The following is a 13,593-nucleotide window of genomic DNA, read 5'->3' on the forward strand; positions in this document are numbered from 1 at the left end:
CTTAATTATGACATGCCATCATGGTAATTCTCTTAGCCGGTTGGGTCTTGTCAACTGCTTGCTCATAGCCCAGAATAGATATTACCTTGAAAAGGGAGGACTGAGCAAAATGTGGGCTGTGAAGACAATAATATCTAGATCAACTTGTTAAACAAATTAAGATCATACTTTAACCATATTCGGACATTATCCAATAAAATGAACTACCTATGCATAACAATGCAATTTTCACTTTGGACATTAATTAGAACTCTGCTGGAAATAATCCACGTAATAGCTGCTATGCCAAAGCACTGTGGTCGCTGTCTAAGGAAAGCATAGAGTTAGGAATACAGAATTGACCCCATTATTATTAGTTTGCATTCACTGAGTACTGACTGAGCCCAAACAGAATATGGAACCATCCCTGGTCCTGCATCAAGTACGTTTATAGTCGAAGGTTAGATCTCAAATAACCACGGACGTAAAGGAGGGAGGCCAAGCATGTGGTGGAGCCAATTAAGACAGGGCTGCCATCCAAGGGCCAAAGAAGCTGCTCTCCACAGAGAAGCTAGTTTTATTCCCATTGAATTTCGTCAGACTCCTCATGGCAGGGGCAGGGAAAACTTGGTTGCGTTGGTCTTCCGCTTCCTGGGGCCAGAATCATCAGCCTCCCGATAGGAACATCACTTCCAATTCGAATAATGTCTCCGCAAAGCCATTCACAGTCTCCCATGCTGTCTGCATTTCAACTCACGGTTCCCCCTAGGAGGTGGCTGATGGGGACTGGAAGGCATTCTGTGAGTGCCTCGTGTACTGTAGATACTTAGTACATTCATCGAGTGACTGCTCAGATGAAGAAATGGGCTCATGTGGGATATAAACCTTTAATATTAGCCTCAAGGGCACCCCGAGATTTTTTTTTTTTATTGTTTTAGCAGTTGAAACCCTTCGCTTAAGTGAAATCTTTCTTAGAAGGCCCATGTGGAAAGTTGATTTTAGACCTGCTCTGGTTAAAATAGGAACAGGGGACTCAGACTAACCCCCATGGCACCTCTCCCACATCTCTGCTCCCTGTGGAAACGCCATCTGAATACACTGCCTGATCAACTGAGCTAACTGGCACAGAAGCCCACTGACTAATAGGATGCTAATTTTGCCATTCTGGAAGGCGGGAGAAGGCACTGGATGCATTATTATAGGGTGCCCAGGAGGGTGGAGGAGTTGTGATAGAGGATGAGAGTGAAAGGATGACTCATCCTGAGTGTGGACAGGAGCCCAAGTCCGATTCTGTGAGTGGGTGTAAGGCCACAAACAACGCGGTCCTGCTGACTCGGTCTAGTGTTGGTTCAGTGATCCCAGCAGAGAGACCTCCCCCCCCCCCGGCCCGCACCCCCTGCCCGTGTGCAGTAACTGCTCACTGGGTTTAACGAGGCAGGGGCACGGAGGTGTACTTGTTATGAACAAACACTAGTTAATAGACACGATGAGGGATAAATGATTGTCAAGTTCCTTCCCCGAGCTATACCACTTTTTGTTCCAAAGATGAACTGCTTGCACGTATGTTTTACACGATACACGAGCCTTTTCAGCAGAGCAAAGGCACTACAGAATATTGATCTGGTCATTCCCCAGTCCCAGCTTTGTCACTGACTAGCGGTGTGCCTTTGCCCAAGTCATTTCCCTCCCTCGGCTTTCATTTCCTCATCTGTAAAATCAGAGGCTTGGACCCTATGACCTAAAGGCCCCTGCAAATGATAACCCTGCACTTGCGTAACCTTGCCCTTTAGTACAGAAACTGGTTAATACTGAGTGTGAAAAGTAGCTTAAATTGAATCTAAATGTAGAAATAAATCGAGGGCAGCAAGGGTTGAGTTCTTTGAGTGAATCGATGAATAACATATCATATACGAGCGCATATTCTGTATATGACACCACATTAGGTACTATAGGAAACAGAGAACTGTATACAGGATCCCAGACATAAGGGGCTGACAGTCCAGAATATCTATTTATGAATAGATATTCATAAATATATCTGGGTAAAACGTTGTCTCTGAATTTCCAAATAGTATTTGAATATGCATATACCAAAATACTGCTTATGATCAAGGTTTATGGGAGTAGAGAGCAATCATTTGCAACCATTTATTTTTAAAATGTTGTGTGTCGTATTTGGCCAGTAGGTAAATATAAATAGAATACGAGACCCTATGGATTTCATAGATATTTGGTAGTCTTTAGAGCTTGAGAGTGTTCCCTTTTCACATGCAGAACTTGTCTTTCTATAGCTAACACTTCCAATACGTCCAACAATGACAAAAAAGCTTATGAAAGAGGATGACACAGCAATGATGAAGGCTCCTGTAGTTCCCTTCATGGCTAGGTCAAGATCGCCAAGACACGGCTCTCAACAACATTTTGGCTTACCACTCTGGACTCATCTTCCATTTTTGGATTAATTTAATTTAATATACAAAGACTTAAATACATGACCCAATCTGAGTACCTTTAATCCTATATATTCTAAGTAAAGCAAATAGTTCATTTTTAAGAAACTGAATATGAACTCCTTGGGAATTCATCTTGCTGCAGCGTTATTAAACTGTACGTAGTAATTAAGATATTAGAAACACACGCTCTCTGAAGCCACCAGACACTGTAATTATTTTTCAGGCTATTAGGCAAAGTGGCAGAAGATTTTTTTAATGATAAATGTGTTTTGGAATGCACCAGCTAATTCCTTCTTATTTCATGAAATCATGTTCAGCTCCACAGAGTCCGAATCTGACATTTAAAGACCAACTCACATTGTCCCTTTGTAACTCAGCAGTCATTCATTGGCTCTTGTTAATATGCCACTATAGATACTCTGTCATACACACACACACACACACACACACACACACACACACACACACACACACACACTGACTCCATATGGAAACGGCAATTACTAGAGTTCTATCACGCTATTTGTTTGTTTGGTCTTTTTGTCTTTTGGGGCCACACTTGCAGCATATGGAGGTTCCCAGGCTAGGGGTCTAATCGGAGCTGTAGCCACCAGTCTACACCACAGCCATGGCAACACAGGATCCGAACCGCATCTGCGACCTACACCACAGCTCACGGCAACACCGGATCCTTAACCCGCTGAGTGAGGCCAGGGATCGAACCCACATCCTCATGGATGCTGGTCGGGTTCCCTAACCACTGAACCACAACGGGAACTCCCTGTCCTGCTATTTGTATGTGAAGAAGTGTGACAAATGCTGGAACATAATTCCATGTGGAGAGGCCTTTTATTTAAATTTGACCCTCAAAAGGTTTCTTGTTTTGTTTAGAAACTTGAGATCAGTGTTGCCTTTTCTAGCAACCATTGGAGGAGGCCAGCATTCTATGAGTCTCACTGCTTTCATCGTGAGAAGACTATGAAAGAAGTTACTCAAAGGATTTTCAATCCTGTTGGAGACTCATTTAAAGATTTTTAAAATTACATGCTAAGGAGTGCCCGGGGTACTTTCTGACACATAACAACTTTACTAATTAACTTACTAAAATGTTAACTTTCCATTTCAAAAGTTAGTGTCTTTTCAAGACGGTAATCTGCCAGGCATCCTAAAATATACTTTTCAGGTGTTTATGCAGGGGGTGGGAGGCGGAGGCGTTCCACTGGCTGCTCTGTATTTGATTTTTTTCTTGGACCGTTCCAGACCACTTCATGAATTAGTGATAGCTCAGAGCAAGCCTGTCTGCCGTCTGTCACTCAAACCCATATCACACAGGGCCTCAGTTTCCACAGCATACAGTGTGGTGGATAGTTTTCGAAGAATCTTTCCAATTGAGACTTGGTAAACAACGAGCTTATTCTTCCTTTGCTGCTGATTTTAGAGCTTTGGACCGCAGCCATCACTATATTAGGGTCCTGGAAATCATTAGACAAACTGAGGTGTCTCCGCTATTTGTATCTCTGCACATCTTTTGTGTATGGAAGCGAAGAGCAGAGACTGAACTCGGTAGCCCTGGAGTCTAGGTCTGATTGCAACGCTTAGCACGCGTACGTCTCTTAGCCATCTCGTGCTCATGGTCTCTTCATCTGCTAAGTCGAGGCCACAGCGTCTGCTTCTAGGGGCCAGTGTGATGATGGATTTCTATAACGTGTGTGAACGGGCTTTACAAACGGATTTGCGCTGGGCAGGTTTACAGCCAAATTGTGATCGTTCAGAGGGAGTCACATGGCTAACGTCCCCGAGCTGGTTCTGGAGGAGGGTGATAAATGCAAGAGTGTTTTTCTGGTGTAACGTTTTCACAGCCTAATGAGAACAGGGTGGTTGACGAGAACGGGGTGGGAGGAAGGGCAAGGTGAAGTTCCATCTGCCCAGGCTGGAGGGCGGGTGGGAGGGGAAGACTCTGAACGGATGAGAGCTTCCAAAGGGCAAAGGGGTGGCCTGCGCACAGGGTGTTTTCAAAAGAGTGGCAGAGCAGAGGAGAAAGTCACAAGACCTGTTCACAAGAGGGTGCTGGGTTAAAGCCTGACCTCGAGCCGCACATCACGGGATCACATGGCTGGAAGGACTCTGAAGCGGCCCCCTCGTTCACGTCCCCAGCGTTCAGCAGGACACATGAACCATCCCAAGCAGCTGAGACTTTATCCAACTTGGAATGAAAAGCTCTGACAGCAAATGGGCAGGTATTGACTGCTCTGGCTTCCCCTGTTTACAACAGGCAGGAAAACAATTTCTGGAATTTCATCCGAACCTGAACTGAAACCGGGGAAAACCAAGAAACAGCCAGATTTTCCTTGGGAACCATGCCTCCTACAGCAGTTTAGGCACTGCCGAATTAGCGCGAACTACACAGCTACCCTTAGAGAGAGAAAATGGTACCAGCGAACTGGGGTAGAGGACAAACGGCCCACAGTGTCATATGGGTAAGAATGGATTGCGACCATTCTTGGTATTTGTGGGGGTCTTCTCTCCACGCAGGAGCCTGGAAGCAGGAGACAAAGAAAACCAAAATTGGCGTTTTTCAAAAAAGCAATATGGCCCTGCAATTCCAGGACTGACCCTGAGGACTTAAAACAGTTCAATTCCTCTCCTAACTCTGGGCAATAAATCCTCACACAAATTAGCAACTGAAAAGGAAAGCAAAGCTCCTCATTTTCAATCCTGGGAATGTTACACAAGAACTCCGGCTTGGGAGGAGGAGGGGAGGATATTCCACACCTGCAGGGCTTCCCCGGAAAGGGGCTCAGGGCTGACCTTGACCCCATCCCCTCAAGGTTACACCATGGGACCGACGGGAGGGAAATAATGTCACTTGATTCCCTTAGTGAGTAGATCGTTTCCAGGGCTGTCAACAGCAGCCACAACGTGCAAGGAGGCAGCTGAGAATTTCCATGGAAGAAAGTAAAGAGTCATATAGGGATAGGCTCATAAATGGCCGAGCCGCAGTCCCTCTGGGTGGACATACGTCGGCACAGACGCGCAGAGAGGTACCTCTGTATTTACAGTCGTGTGCACTGGAGCATCCTGCTGGCAGTTTCGTGGATACAACACCAAGCAAGGGGCTTAGGAAAATAACATCATACTCCTGGATTCCCACTCACTTACACGTGAACTTGGGCAAGTCAACCCGATTCTACCTCCTCATCGCTAAAACTTGAGGTCAGGTTAGCCAGGCATTCAGTGAATCCAGATGTTTGGCAGTATATAGGAAACAACATCTGGAGGATTGATCGAATTTTTCTTTTCTTTCTTTTTTTTTTTTTTTTTTTTTTTGTCTTTTTGCTATTTCTTGGGCCGCTCCCGCGGCATATGGAGGTTCCCAGGCTAGGGGTCGAATCGGAGCTGTACCCGCCAGCCTACGCCAGAGCCACAGCAACGCAGGATCCGAGCTGCATCTGCAACCTACACCACAGCTCACGGCAACGCCGGATCCTTGACCCACTGAGCAAGGGCAGGGATTGAACCCGCAACCTCATGGTTCCTAGTTGGATTCGTTAACCACTGTGCCACGACGGGAACTCTGATCGAATTTTTCAACCGAACTTGCTGGATGTTTGGGCAGCATGCCCACCCAAGCCTTTAAGACTTTCTGCCTTGGTTTCCCTAGCTATAAAAAAGGGCAAACATTATCACCTACTTCCCAGGAGGCAGTGGGGATGAAATTATATCCAAGAGTAACAATCGGTTCTTGAAAAGATGATTCTGTGACAGTGCTATACCTTCTACCGTTCCAGGGTGGATATTTTTTTCAATAGAAGCAGTGGGGCTTCCAGGCATAAAAGCACTTTGAAATATGGTTAAATGCTATATAAATATAACACGTGGTCATTATCCCATCAACATCATCATCACGATAACATCCTTGTTTATGACTTCCCTAAAGTGTCTCAGTTTCAGATTGAATCATGGCCAAAATATGAATTTTATTGAAGATCAGAAAGAAGATATGTTTTGGCCATGTAAAGCAACACAGCTGAGAAAAAAAAAAAATCAATGTGGATGTTTGCAGCCCAACCAATTTTAACAGCTCATCTTAAACAGGTAAAACTGGTCTATCAATGAGAATAAACTAGTTGGTCAATGGTATGTGTAAGGGAACCAAAAATATTCACACATATGTCCATGGCAGAGGCAGGAAAAAGGAATTGTAATGGCCACAGACGACATACGCCTCCCTACCTATGAAGTGGCTTCAGCTTTGGTGGCTGGAAGTTAATGCAAAGAGAAAGGAGGAAACAATATGGGAGAGAAAAGACTAGATGCCTCTTTGATCCACTCAAGATTTGGGGGGCAGAATTAGATCAGCAAAAGGTATTGGAATACTGCTCTCTCTCTCTCTCTCTCTTTTTTTTTTTTTTTTTTGGTCTTTTTGTTGGGTTGCACCCAAGGCATATGGAGGTTCCCAGGCTAGGGGTCGAATCAGAGTTGTAGCCACCGGCCTACACCACAGCCACAGCAACGCCAGATCTGAGCCGCGTCTGTGTCTGCGATGTACACCACAGCTCATGGCAATGCCGGATCCTTAACCCACAGAGCAAGGCCAGGGAGCGAACCTGCAACCTCATGGTTCCTAGTCAGATTCGTTAACCACTGAGCCACGACGGGAACTCCAGGAATACTGCTCTCTTTCAAACTCACTCAAGTCCTACCTATAGAGAAAGTCCTAAATATAATAATTATCTTAACTGTGTCATGCAATGCCAGTATGTACGCTGGTGTACATATGTAAAACATATAATGATGTATACACATCTCATATAATGGGACCATATATAGAGACACACAGATAGAATTCCCCATTCTCACCATAACCTTGCAAGGGAGTTTTTGATAACTCTCTATACTAGAGACCAGAAAACTAAAGCTCAGAGAGGTTGAATGATCTGCCCAAGGTTACACATCTACTAAGACCTGCAGCTGAAGTTAGAGTCATCTGGATCCAAAGTCCACATTCTTTTCACTGTACTAACGGCCTCCCTTACAATGAATATCAGGCATCCGAAGTCTTCACCAAAGGGCCGTGCTATAAATCCTTTGAGTGACTGCTGGATCATATGGAAGCCCCCGTCTGATGCAGCTTTCCCCCCTTTCCGGGGTGGGGATCCATCCTCAGGTCTCTCTCTGATCTCTCACGAAACCCTTCTCATGCTAGCCTAGCCCACCTTAGGCCTAAGCAAAGCACCCAGAGCTGACAGCAGCATCACTCCCAGGCTCTTCATGATAGGCTGCCTTGTATTTGCAATTAAGCACTTTCCCTGCTGTGCTTCCCCTCCAAGGAAGCTGTGAAAACAGAAGGTTAGTCTTCTTTTGAATCCTCAAACTCCCTGGCCCCTGGCTGTGCACACAGTGTGTCTTTCTTAACGTCTGTTGACCAAAGAGATGGGTTGACAATATTCTTCTATTATTCAACACTTACGGGCACAGTGATGGCCCCGGAGATTTTGGCCTCACCAGTGCTTGGGTCTAACTGGCTGAGTGGAGCCACCCAGCCCAGACACATGTGGTTTGAGATAATTTGGAAGTAATTCAGAGGTCATATACTGCCACTGTCCCCAGCTCAAGCACACCACTTCAGTAGGGAGTGGTTTACACTGGGCTCTGAACTCTTCAGAGATATGTTTTGAAATAATCCTATGATATCTAACCAGGCTTTATTATTTTTAAAAATTTTTGTTTTTAGGGCCGCACCCGCAGCATATGGAAGTTTCCAGGCTAGGGGTCCAATCAGAGCTACAGCTGCCGGCCTACACCACAGCCACAGCCACAGCCACGCAGGATCTGAGCCATGTCTGCAACCTGCACCACAGCCCACGGCAACGCCAGATCCTTTAACCCACGGAGCGGGGTCAGGGATCGAACCTGCGTCCTCATGGATCCTTGTTGGGTTCTTTTCCTTTGAGCCACGACGGGAACTCCTAACCAAGCTTTATAAACTTAGTGAGGTTGTGCGTTCACCAGAAGGAGGCTGCGTTATGCAAATGCTGCCTCTATCATGTGCTCTGCAGCGGCAGTGACTCCTTAAGTGCTGCAGAGGGCAGAGCGCTTTATGAGGCACTGGAGGGCTCACGTGCAAATGTGTAGTAAATACTTTCACGACACCACCGGCAGTGAAATACATCACTATTTGAAAGCCCTTCCAAACATTTGCTACGAACCACAAAAATTTCACTGCTAAACTTCAAATTAAAAAACAAAATCGTGCCTGTCATCATACAGAAACCTCTGTCCTTGCATAAGGACTTGAGTTTCATCAAGTTCTTCCTAGGCTACAAATAGAAGTCAGGGGTGCCAGGGCCCTCCCACCCATGGATCATGGGGTAGGAACACTGTCACTCTGGTATATGGTAGCATTTTTGATGGCATTTTTTTTTTATTGTGGCCACAAAGCAATCACAAGCAGATGGTACCACTAACTTCTATTTGCGTCTTAGTTACTAAACTCCTTCTGAGAAGAAAAACTCTGTGTACAGGTCAAGGGAATCTGTGGGTGTTTCTGTGCATGGCAGTGAGTCAGAAGTTGGCAAGGGTGCAGTGAGGCTGGTCCTCTGTGTCCTGCTGGTGGCAGTGAAAGCTGATATATCCCCATCAGAAAGCAGTTGGGAAACCTGCATTCAAATGTGCCTATCTTTTAACCCGATAATGCCAGTATTTTAAGACAATGATCTAAGATCAAGAGGTAGCGCTATGCACGAGAGGTAGCTTTCTTTATAATGCTAAAAACTTGAAACAGGCGTTTCCTCTGTGGTGCAACGGGACTGGCGGTGTCTCTGGAGCACCAGGACACAGGTTTGATCCCCGGCCCAGCACAGTGGGTTAAAGGAGCCGGCATTGCCTTACCTGTGGTGTGGGTCACAACTGCAGCTTAGATCTGATCCCTGGCCCAGGAACTCCATATGCCGTGGGCCAAAAAAAAGCTCTATGCAGAAGTTCCCGGGTCAGAACAAGTACCACAGCAGTGAAAATGCTCGCTCCTTAACCCACTGAGCCACCAGGGAACTCCAATAGCAGACTGATTAATAATAACTAATACTTAAAGGAATCTTATGTGGCCACAAAAATGATTAATACGAAGATTTGTGACAAGAAGAAAACTGTCTCCAATGTAGTATTCATTGTAACAACCAGAAATCAATTGTATGCTTCCAATTATGTAAACAGTTTGTGTAAATATGGTTTTTCAGAACAAATATTAAAAAAGAACATCTAAAAATGAAACCAGGGGAAACCAGCGGGATTGGGAGAAAGACCTTTCCTTCTGTTTTCCAAGCTTTCTCTGATGTTACAATAGTTTCTTTACCATTTCAAAGTAGGGTAAAAAACAAAGGTCAGACGTCCTCTTTAGCAGAGAGAATCGCGGAGGAAAATGAACAGTGGCGATCTCTCAAAAAGCACGAATGCAGCTGGAACACTAGGCACCATCCATCTCACTTCTTCGCCATTTCCATTTTTGCAGGATATACACATACCTGGTTAATGTGCTTCAGTTTGTCAATAATTTGACTGACCACTGGCTCAGGGCCCTTCATTTTCAGCTCATGGAGGTTGAACTGGTTTTTCATTCCATTCCTGGCTGCCTTTTGGCTGTACCTGCAAACACGAAAGTAAAGAAAAGGTTTGTCACAAGAGAGTTGCCAGCAAAGTGCGACTTGACTGTATATAGCACCAGCCCGCAAGGTGCAAAGAGGGACCACTCCAGATTGAGTCTAGAGCAGTGGAGCACATGCCGTCTACAGGTCAATGAGTATTAATTCAACTCCTTTTTTCCCCTTGGCGTTGGGGACACGACAATGAACAAGACAGACGAGGTCTGTGCCCTCCTTGTGCTCTCTGGCTAGTGTGGGTCCCCGGGAGCATGCGGAGTGAGAAGGGCGATGGCTCTTGGCCAGGGAAGCCCACAGGAAGGATCTGGGTGCGCTTTCCACTCCTTCCAAGGAGAACGTCTCTTGCACGGTCTTTCTCTCTTCCTCCTTCTCCACTTCCTCCTCCCACCATTCCTTGCAGGGCTGGGAGCTGGGCTGCTTTTCAGGACGCCTTCCCAAGCCATTTGCAGCATCAGGTATGCCTGGAGCTTCCATCTGTGTTCTTCACCAGAAGACAGAACCCCAGCTCAAGGGAAGGTTTGAATGTGCTCCCCCAGGATAAGCCATAGGCTTTCGTTTCAAGATTGAAGTTTCAGGCATCTACGGCCAACCTCACCAGCGCAGGAATGGGGAATATTTACAATCCTGGGCAATTCTGCCTTTCAGTGTGGGGCTCTCCACCGGGACCGGGACAGTAATTCACTAAGGAAGTGGTGTCTTTTCATTTCTTCCTTCATCTTTCATCATGTAGAAAGATCAGAACACTGTTACCGAACTGGGAAAACCTTTTTGATCTCGTTTTGACTTTTTCCTCATCCTGAGAATAGACTATTTTCTTAAAGGAATGGGAAAACGCACAGGTCTTTCGCCCTCACTTTGTACATGTAAAAATTACAGTAGGGTAGTTGGATTTGGGGGCAAACTCATATTTACTTTACTCCTTTTTAATTACAAAAATAATAGTGCTCATTGTAAACAAACAAAAACACAGAAATTAAAAAAGTATAAAGCCAAAGTTCTTAAATCACCCTATCCTTCCAAAAGAGAACCATGGTTAACAATTTGTTATATCTATTCTTCTAGGGGTTTTTCTATGCAAATGCTAACTTGTAATTTTAACTGAAATTGGAATAATACTAGTCATACCGATTTGCATTCTCGTTCACTTAATGTCTATCTTGGGTATATTTCCATGTCAGAACATAAATAACTGCCTTTTTCTTATTTCCCTGTATGGCTATATCGTAATTTATATATCTAAATGAATTTACTGATAAACCATTGGGATAGTTCTAATATTTTGCTAATATAAACAATGCTACAAAGAACACCCTTATATACCCATCTTTGTACATCTGCATGAATATCTATAAAGGATACATTCCTAGAATTTAATCAATTTGTATTTCAAATCCCAAATTATGACATGCAATGAATAATCAACACGACTGTATTTTTGCCCAGAGTTTTACAAAGCAGTTTCCTATCACTCGACTCATTTGAACTTCTCAGCGACACTGTGAGGTCAGAGGGCAGATTTCATTATCTCTTCATTACTGAAAAATTCGCAACTTCAGACGCTATCGATCTGATTCTGTTAGATGTTCCCTTGCAGGAGATGATGCATCTGCCAATACTAAGGACACGCTTTGATGCTACCATGCAAGGTAACAGAGGGGCGTCAGGAAATCAAGGTCTGACTTTTCGAATTAAAAGTCATCCTTGGAGAAGGAAAATTTTTTGGAGGAACGGTGAAGAGAACATTTGATTGCATGTCTTCTCAAATGGTCACCGAACATTTTCAGCTTACCTAACTTTATTTATTCATTTGTTTGTATGGCCACACCCACGGCACATGGAATTTTCCGGGCCAGGGATTGAATCCAAGCCACAGCTGCGACCTACGCGGCAGCTGCTGCAACACCAGATCCTTTAACCCACCGTACGGGGCAGAGGATGGAACCCACACCTCTGCAGTGACCGGAGCCACTGAAGTTGGATTCTTAGCTCACTTGGCCACAGCAGGGATGCCTCAGCTTACTTAACTTTAAAAGTTAGTGAATGCAGAGTTCCCGTCGTGGCACAGTGGTTAAGGAATCTGACTAGGAACCATGAGGTTGCGGGTTCGATCCCTGCCCTTGCTCAGTGGGTTAACGATCTGGTGTTGCTGTGAGCTGTGGTGTGGGTCACAGACACGGCTCGGATCCCGCGTTGCTGTGGCTGTGCGGGATAAAAAAAAAAAAAAAAAAAAAGTTAGTGAATGCACAGATCACCAACTGCCAAATACAACTGCCCTTGGGGGCTGTCTTAAAGAAATCTAAGCAACAGTCTTAGTTTCTTTCTTTCTTTTTTTTTTTTTTTTTTTTTTTGTCTTTTTTTTGGCTATTTCTTGGGCCACTCCCACGGCATATGGAGGTTCCCAGGCTAGGGGTCCAATCGGAGCTGTAGCCACTGGCCTACGCCAGAGCCACAACAATGTGGGATCCGAGCCGCATCTGCAACCTACACCACAGCTCACGGCAACGCCGGATCCTTAACCCACTGAGCAAGGGCAGGGACCGAACCCGCAACCTCATGGTTCCTAGTCGGATTCGTTAACCACTGCGCCACGACGGGAACTCCCCGCCATCATCTCCCTCTCGATGAAACCACCGACTCCATCTTCTTTTTCGTTACACCTACTGATGCCTGAAGCAGAGCCCCTAGCACAGGTAAAGCAGTAAGACTCATTCTAAATCTTCTGAAATGAACATGAGGCATATGTCCCTAGAGACGGATTCATCTCGAAGCCTGCTGGCCACTTTTATGCCCACTCCTACACAACAAGTATCTTCCTAAAGTTTACTATCCTCATTGGAATAGTGTAAAGATATCTGCCAACTTAGTGATTTTGCCCTGTACTCCCTCTTCCAAATCATTTATAATATTAAATCAAATTTGTCCTGTAGCTGATCTCTTTTAGCCCTGCTGTCTTATTTTCTGCCATTCAGAAAAGTGCCCCTTTAGCTCTATTTTATTTTTGTTTCTTATCTCCAAGCCATGGATGAGCAGCCAGAACTAAACACTGTTCCCCAATCCCAACGTGACTCCAATTTTTAAAAACAGCCTTCAGTTGAAAAACTTGCCAAAGGTTTTGAAAGTCGAAATAGCATCCACTGTTCTGCTCTATCCATGAGCTATTTAAATCCTCAAAAGACGCTAGTAAATTAAGCATGGTTTCTGGTTACAGGGGTGTTGGGAAGAGCTGGTCAATGGCTTAGACCTAAAACATGATTTTATTTACTCCACAAAACAGTAACCAAAAGTACTGGTTTGACTGATGTCTATAGCTGCCAAAAAATGGTGGCACTATTTTAAATCTCTGTGTTCTTGTCATATCCCTTTAGGTGTCTCGATACCTCTACCCCCAACCCCCAAGATCATGTTCTGTTTCTCACCTCTATCCGCTTCTCCTCAACCAGACAAAACGTAGACCAGTACCTTAAAAGCCATGAGTGTTAGAATGGAGTACTATGCAGACATGAAAA

General features: G+C 44.9%; 1 protein-coding gene across 4 annotated transcripts in view; it reads right to left on the reverse strand.

Moving 5' to 3' along the window:
• GPC3 (glypican 3) overlaps nt 1-13,593 on the reverse strand; it is a 434,590-nt gene that overhangs the window by 102,099 nt on the left and 318,898 nt on the right. For 3 of the 4 annotated variants that reach the window (XR_014834640.1, XR_014834639.1, XM_013986449.3), the window contains exon 6: nt 9,953-10,073. Coding sequence is in view for 1 of the 4 variants with exons in the window: in XM_013986449.3 (XP_013841903.3) it covers nt 9,953-10,073 (121 nt within the window). In the remaining 3 variants the exon portion in view is untranslated. Of the gene's footprint in view, nt 1-9,952; nt 10,137-13,593 lie in introns of all 4 variants that reach the window. The other variant, XR_014834641.1, reaches the window with a different exon arrangement.

Source organism: Sus scrofa, chromosome X (assembly GCF_054392235.1).
Source record: "Sus scrofa isolate SSC_HxYL_T2T_F1_AM1 chromosome X, Sscrofa_HxYL_maternal_Yorkshire_Landrace_v2.0, whole genome shotgun sequence".
In the NCBI taxonomy this organism is placed as follows: domain Eukaryota; kingdom Metazoa; phylum Chordata; class Mammalia; order Artiodactyla; family Suidae; genus Sus; species Sus scrofa.